The sequence below is a fragment of the Ipomoea triloba genome, chromosome 3 (assembly GCF_003576645.1).
Source record: "Ipomoea triloba cultivar NCNSP0323 chromosome 3, ASM357664v1".
Lineage (NCBI taxonomy): Eukaryota > Viridiplantae > Streptophyta > Magnoliopsida > Solanales > Convolvulaceae > Ipomoea > Ipomoea triloba.
In genome coordinates, this window is record NC_044918.1 from 21,245,834 (window position 1) to 21,254,201 (window position 8,368).

The following is an 8,368-nucleotide window of genomic DNA, read 5'->3' on the forward strand; positions in this document are numbered from 1 at the left end:
TCTTTTTGAAGTAATAATCTATCTTTATTGAAGATTAAAAGTAATAAATAACTTATTTTGTTTTTGTTGTTGTATGTTGTTGTTGTTGTTTTTTTTTTTTTGTTTTTTTTTTAAGTAATAATCATAAATTCATAATGTTGTTGTTGTATGCTAGACTTCACAAGCCATGGGATCATATCACTAACTTTACTAAGAAAACTGAACATTAAAATCTGCACTTCTCATCATTTTCATGTTTGCACATTTAGTTGTTACAAAGTGCACATTTAGCATTAAAAGTTTGCACTTGCGAAAATGCAAAACTACATTACAATTAGGGTTTGGATTTTAGTGTTTATGACTGAGTTTTTTGTTTTATTTGATTTAGGAGTTCACTTTTTATTGCTTAAAGTCTAGCATTTACGGTTTAGATTTAAACTTTAATTTTTCATTGATTTTTACTCATTTATCTAGCATTGCATATTTAGTTTTTGTAGAATGCATATTTTATTGTTTGAGTTTGCAAAGTGAAGTTGACGATAATTACAAAAATGTTTATATCACCGCATCTTTTTAAATATGATTTGATCCGTCTCGTATTTATAGATGTAAGACTGAGATTGGTTCGTAGATTTCTCATGGGGATGTGATATATATATATATATATAAATAATTTCAGATGCGGCCGTGCTCTCCCGTGGAGCCGTGCGGTCACACACCACTCAATGTTACGAAATACACCACTCAATGTTAAGAAACACACCACAATGAAACACAATGAAACACACCACAATGTTAAGAAACACACCACAGTGCATATTTGTGTGGTGTGTTTCTTAACATTGAGTGGTGTGAACCGCACGGGAGAGCACGACCGCACCTGATCATGACTATATATATATATATATATATATATATATATATATATATATATATATATATATATATATATATATATATATATATATATATATATAAACAGTGACGGATCTAGAAATTTTAATCAGTGGGGGCGAATATCTTTCATAAACCGTAAAACATTTAGGAAATATAGTCATAGATTTGTGGTATATAAGCTAAGAATAAAACACATCAAAATTTTATAAAAATACTCATAACAAAATATGAAAAATAATTAATTTAATAAAATAGTTCAAATAGAAAACACATTATAAATTGAATCACTTAAAAGGATTATACTCATAAATATTGTTGGATATAAACAAAAAATAAAACACACTAAAACTTTATAAAAAGACAAAAAATAAAACACACTAAAACTTTATAAAAATATTAATAACAATATATGAAACATAATTAATTTGATAAAATAATTCAAATAAAAAAATACATTACACATCTCATCATTATATATAGATAAAGGGAAAAAACATTGAAATGAAAAGCTCCTACTATAATAGGGCAAAAGGGAAAAAACATTGAAATGAAAAGCTCCTACTATAATAGAAAGGGAAAAAACATTGAAATGAAAAGCTCCTACTATAATAGGACCTGTTGCGTAATTGAAATGAAAAGCTCCTACTATAATAGGACCTGTTGCGTATATAGATAAAGGGAAAAAACATTGAAATGAAAAGCTCCTACTATAATAGGGCAAAAGGGAAAAAACATTGAAATGAAAAGCTCCTACTATAATAGAAAGGGAAAAAACATTGAAATGAAAAGCTCCTACTATAATAGGACCTGTTGCGTAATTGAAATGAAAAGCTCCTACTATAATAGGACCTGTTGCGTAGAAAAATCGAACCCTTGCCCTCTCCTTACTGAAGGAGCGCACCAACCATCTCACCCACCTAACCAATTGTTTACTAATATCATTTTTTTTTACTTATATCGAAATATGAACTACATATACATATATATATATATACAAGAGCTATATAGGGGGTGGGAGTGGGGTGAGTGGGGGCAGCTGCCCCCATGCTGGATCCACCTCTGTATATATGGTAGGGTTCCAATCAGATCACTTGCTTAGGTAAGATCGTATGATCAGATCTTGTGCATCTATGTAATATTTTTTGACACACCCACTCCGTTCGCACACATTTAATCACCGTTAACACACTTAATCACCGTTCGCACACATTTTTATCACCGTTCGCACATACTCCAACTTAGAATCTTAAATCAATCTAGACCATTGAATTATTACATGGATGCACAAGATTTGATCTCACGATCTTATCTAAACAAGTGATCTCATATGATCCTAACTCTCTCTCTCACTCTCTCTCTATAATAGTCAACAGAGGCAGCTTATTTGTCCTACTCATTAATTTAATCACCCTACCAAGACAATAATTCAATGAAGCACTACCTATAGAGTCTGCAACTAACTTTGTAGGCATTAAGTTTCGATATGTATCGGACAGCTATCCTTTGGAGTCGTCAATGAATTTAAAATATCTCTTAATTTGCATGTTCAACCTCGAATCATTATTGTGTGGACCGTGGACAAAAGCACAAAAAGTACATTATTTTAACTAATAAAATACATTATTGTAACTCATAAAATACATTTTCTTACTTTAGAAATTTTATTATTAACACATAAAGTACGTTATACATTATTCTAACTCATAAAATGCAATACTAACACAAAATATATTATTCTAATTCATAAAATACATTTTCTCTCACCAGAAATTTCATTATTCTAACATATATAAAGTACATTATTCTAACTCATAAAATACATTATCTTACTCCGAGAATATTCATTATATATTCTAACACACGCGTGGAGCAATGATTTTTTTTTATACATCAAAACAACATCATTTTGAACCGTGGTCCACACAATAATTTGCCTTCAACATCAAAGTAGTTAGTACATAGCGAATAGTAGTCCAATCAAAATTAAAGCTGAATGAAAGATATGTCACTCGGTTTCTTGAATCATTCTTTGAATAATGGCAATGAGCATTCTGAACTCTGAAGCTTCTCCATGTTAGAGCATCTATATCAATGAATATTATGGGTTTTTGGAACAGTAATGATCTACTTGGAGGAGAGAGAAACAATGTGTGAGAAAAATTAAAATTGTCTTGTAAGAACCAAGTTATTGGAACAGTAATTGGAATCACACATCTCAAAGAAGACTGCGCCATGCGTGCGTTGGGCGAAACATATGCGTCCAGCGGGCGCGCCCAGACGCATCTGACTCACTGTTTTTTTTTTTTTTTTGAAATCAAATTTTTTTTTCCCTTGCATCTCATTTTCTTTTTCCTAATCACACTTACAAAAATTCATTAAAAACCGCGAAATAACTCTGTTGATGGCAAAGCAAACAAATATAAAGCAATAATGTTTCATTGTGACGAAGGGGACGCCGACTTTTTTTTTTTTTAAATAATTATTTTATTTAAATATTAAAATAAAATTTAAAAAATTATTTTTAAACAAGAAATCGACATGTCAGTGGTAAACAAGTCATTTTAGGTATTAATTGTATGAATTTTTGTTGATCAATGACCCAATTGTATTTTTTTTTTATTTTAGTGGCCTAATTGCTATTTGATGTGTAGTTAAATGACCTATTTGTTTAAAAAAAAAAAAGGCCTATTTGACCCTTATTCCTATAAATAATTGTACTCCAACATTCAATCAGTTAAGTATACAGATATAAAACAATAATGTTTCATTAATTGTAAAATTTCCAACTAAACAAAGTAATTGCTTATCTCGATCACAATAAATGAAACATGCTTAAAGGACATATTGCAAATCCAAGTTGATTCAAGGCTTACTAACATAATATAAATAATTGTACTCCAACATCCAATCAGTTAAATATACACATATAAAGCAATAATGTTTCATTAATTGTAAAATGTCCATCCAAACAAAGCCACAGGTGCTTATCTCGATCACAATATAAATAAAACATGCTTAAAGGACATATTGCAAATCCAAGTTGATTCAAAGTTTACTAACATAATATAAATAATTGTACTCCAATATCCAATCTGTTAAACATACACATATAAAGCAATAATATAATGTTTCATTAATTGTAATGAAAGCCATGTTGAACTACAATTGCAACTTGTTTGCATTATGCACTTGCCCATTAATTTATTTTTATAATAAAAATAGATTCCTAAGAATTATATATAAAGGCAAAACTTTGGCAAAAGCTTTCAAGGAAATTGCTCATGCCGTAAGCTACATACTATTGATATGGTACGTAGTTTCTATCCATTCCCCTCTCCCTAATAATTATCAACCTATCATCTCATCTATCTAATATTTTTCTCATTTCTTATTGTTTCGAAATGCCACATTAAAAATAAAATAAAACCTTGTTAAGAGAGAAAATGAAGTTGAGATTATATCAACTTTGTTTTTCTGTTTAATTTTCTTTATTAATTAATTCAATTGTTGCATATATACATGACTATATATTCGATTTTTTTTTAGCTGCTAAATCTACATGTACATTGAAAACAACAGTGCGTAAAATTATCTTCCAATGAATAGATATGTATATCTGTGATTCACCATCTATGAATTTGTTTAAATAAATATTTGCAGGAAATTAAACAGAAGAATTTCTTGGCTGCACAATAGTTTACACCAACACAAGGTAATTTTTCATTCCTTTTTGCAATAAGACGACGTTGGCCATCTTTAGGCAATTAGATTCCAAAAAAAAAATTCGCAAATTATGTCATGGACTAAGGTCTACCTTGCATTGCGGGTTATGGTCCAAAAATAACATTTAGATTTTGTATTTGCAGTCGACATATTATGCGCCTGCAGTTAACTTTCTGTACCTATAAACAAATTGAATGTACATAACATGGTAAAATAAATACATACCATGATAACCATAGACACATAAATTGTTAACTACATGCACAAAATATGTTAATTACAGGCACATAACATAATATATTTTGTGCGTTTAGTTAATAATTTGTGTTTGTAGTTATCATGTTATGTATTGTTTTCCCATATCAAATGCCTTCAATTTATTTACATGTACAGAAAGTGTTAATTGCAAACACTTAATTTTTGGACAAGAATTCACAATGCAATATGAACTCAACCTAGTATAGTCCATGGAATAACAAATGAAGAAACTTTATGGTATTGGTAACTGTGTCTTGTTTATAAATGGTACGTACAAATACATAAGTGTAGCGAGTTGTACTAAGTACGTACTATTAATATAAGTAGTATTGTCAAAGTAGGCCGAAGCCCCGCCCCACCGCGGGACGGGTTAGGGCCACAAAAAAGATGGCCCGCTTCTTCGCAGGCTTAATGAGCTTAACCCACTAAGGCCCACAACTCGCGCGGGCCACGAGTCAGCCCACGTACTGTGTACACATGAATATATATACATATATATTCAATGTAAATAAGTTTTAAAAAAACAAGAAAAGCTCGCGGGGCCCACCAATCTGGGTGGAGCGAGCTAGGGTTGCATGAACCCTAGTCCGCGGGCCTAACGGGCCGGCCCACTAGAAATTAGGCCCGCGGTGAGGCAGGCCTAATGGGCCGGCCCGACCTGCTTTAACAGTACTAAATATAAGTATATATTAACGTACAATATATGTAAAATATGTAACATAGTGTATTTATATCAATTATATTATGCATAGCACTTATGTTAATTGACAATATATATAATTGAAACTCGTCATTAACACAATATTGCGAAGTCAACAATTTGCATTAATTATGAAAGATCTTGAATGCATATCCTATTTTCTCAATATAGTTATTATTACTTGTATTAGATACCCAATATAGTTATTGACTATAGTGGTTTTACTCAATTTAATTTTAAATATAATGACTTTTTGTGCTCAATTTAGTCATTGACTTTGATGATTTTACACAATTTAATCATTTGTTAAAAATTCTGTTAGTTGGCAGTTATAAATAGGGTCTTAATGGTAATTTATCATCCTTATCCCATTTGGGATGATTCTTTCTTCCCCTTATTAAGCTCCACGCAGAAATTGAGATCTTCATCCCCAAATCAACTTCAACCCTAAATAAATAAGAGTTAATTTCAGTTTTGGTCCTAAATTTATAGGTGGCAGTCCACTTTTAGTCATTTTTTATTAAAACATCCTCATTTGGTCCTGGTATTAATGTGTCACGATCATTTCTAGTCCCCCGTCAACAAAAACGTTAAAATGTTGTTAAATACATGAAAATTTTTGATTTCTTTTTATACAAAGTGAGTTGACTCCGCTATATTTTTATGTTTGTTTTTTTTTTTTTTGAAAAATCTATAATTAAAAACAAAAATGCTTTTGTATTTGAGGATATTTAAACTGTTTTGTTGATAAAGGACCAAAAATGGCCATGCCACAATAATACTAGGACCAAATAGGGATGTTCTGATAAAAAATGATTAAAAGTGGATTGTCACCTATAAATCTAGGATAAAAAATGGAATTAACTCAATAAATAAATATTTGGGTACGAAGATTTGCATTTTTGCGTGAATGAAGAAGGAATCATCCAAATGCGATTAAGGATGAGAAATTACCATTAGGACCCTATTTCTAACAGTCAACTAACAGAATTTTTAACAAATGACTAAATTGTGTAAAACCATCAAAATCGATAACTAAATTGAGCACAAAAAGTCATTTAAGACTAAATTGAGTAAAACCACTATAGTCGGTGACTATATTGGGTATTAACGCATATCCTATTTTATCAATAGAGTTATTATTACTTGTATTGGAGATTTAGTGATTATTGTGTTTGGTTCGCACATGGGAAACGTAATCGGTATGGGTATCAAATACTTGGTAAGGGTAATGGGTTTTGGTGAAAGTATTTTGCATGTTTGGTAGTATGGTGGAATGAGAATGATTATTAATAGTTGGGGAAGAAAGGAGGAAGGGGAATGAAACCCTTATTTCATTAGGGTATGGGTTTTCCAATTAATGGGGTATTCCAAACGTATTCTAAAAACCTATCAACCAAACAATAATAATCACTTTGATACACATACCTTATGCCTAAACCCACCAACCAAACACACCCTAAATAATTCCTAAATGTTCAATTCAATACAATTATAGGAGGCACCTTTAAGCCAACAAATCCCAGTTCACACTGGATTTTTTCATACCAGAAGGGGTTTAAAATTCCGACCTCTCTTAAGTGATGAGAGTGCACGACCACCCACGTCAACTAAGTTGGTCACCAAAATATGTATTTGATGCACCACATGTACCAACTATGGCTTGAAGCATGATTAATGCTACATAATAGCGATAAATGGAGTTTGAAGAATTATATATATATGCCTTTGCTTGCTAATTAACTGAATCATCTTATTACATATAAATTGTGTCTTTAATATTTTCTTTTTACTTTTCATTATTTTGTAGCATAATTTACTAAATATTGGTGTACAGAACTTTTATAATACGTCAAGAAAACTACTAAATTAAAGAAGAAAGTTTTTAAAAGAAAAGAGAATGTGGAAGCTTAAACTCTCGGACGGAAAAGATGATCCCTGGCTTAGAAGTGTAAACAATCACATTGGTCGCCAGTATTGGGAGTTCGATCCAAACCTTGGAACACAAGAAGAACGAGAACAAGTCGAAAAACTTCGTGCAAAATTTCACAAAAATCGTTTCGAGATTAAACATAGTTCTGATCTCCTAATGAGAATGCAGGTAACACTTTTTTTCTTTATATATATATATATATAATATGAAACACTCGTGATTCTTTATAAGATAGTATTTGTTTTATACTTTCTCAATCTTTTTCAGTCCAAAGAATCAATGCATTCACCATTGGGGTTAGACCCCTTCACCACCCATTATAGGTGCACTCGTGAAAATTAAGGGTGTGTTTGGTTTGCACATGGGAATCGAAATCGGTATGGGTATCAAATACTTGGTAAGGGTAATGAGTTTTGGTGAAAGTATATATTTTGTATGTTTGGTAGTAGGGTGGAATGTGAATGACTATTAATAGTTGGGGAACAAATGAGGAAGGGAAATGAAACCCTTATTTCATTAGGGTATGAGTTTTCCGATTAATGGGGTATTCCAAACCCATAGTAATATTATAAAAAGTTATCAACCAAACAATATCAATCACTTTGATACCCATATCTTATGCCTAAACCCACCAACCAAACACACCCTAAAAACAATCAGACTCGTACATGTAGAAATATTTAACGGATTAGAAGTAATTATATTAAAAAAAATAGAGTGACATTGTATAAATAACTCAAACTTTAGAGGGCAAGTAACAATACTATTAAGTGCAACATTCAACACATTGCAAGTAAAACTAAAAATATATCTGTTGATAAATCCCCCCCCCCCCCCCCCCCCACAAAAAAAAAAAAAAAAAAAAAAAAAAAAAAAAA

At 31.1% G+C, this 8,368-nt stretch overlaps 1 protein-coding gene across 2 annotated transcripts in view; it reads left to right on the plus strand.

Annotated features, from left to right (window-relative positions):
* Positions 1-4,111: 4,111 nt before the first annotated feature.
* LOC116013828 (cycloartenol synthase-like) overlaps positions 4,112-8,368 on the plus strand; it is an 18,548-nt gene continuing 14,291 nt past the window's right edge. Inside the window, exons 1-3 of one of the 2 annotated variants that reach the window (XM_031253770.1) lie at positions 4,112-4,185; positions 4,537-4,588; positions 7,395-7,658. In XM_031253770.1, coding sequence (XP_031109630.1) covers positions 7,458-7,658 — 201 coding nt within the window. In that variant the 5' untranslated portion in view covers positions 4,112-4,185; positions 4,537-4,588; positions 7,395-7,457. The remainder of the gene's footprint in view (positions 4,186-4,536; positions 4,589-7,394; positions 7,659-8,368) is intronic. The other variant, XM_031253771.1, reaches the window with a different exon arrangement.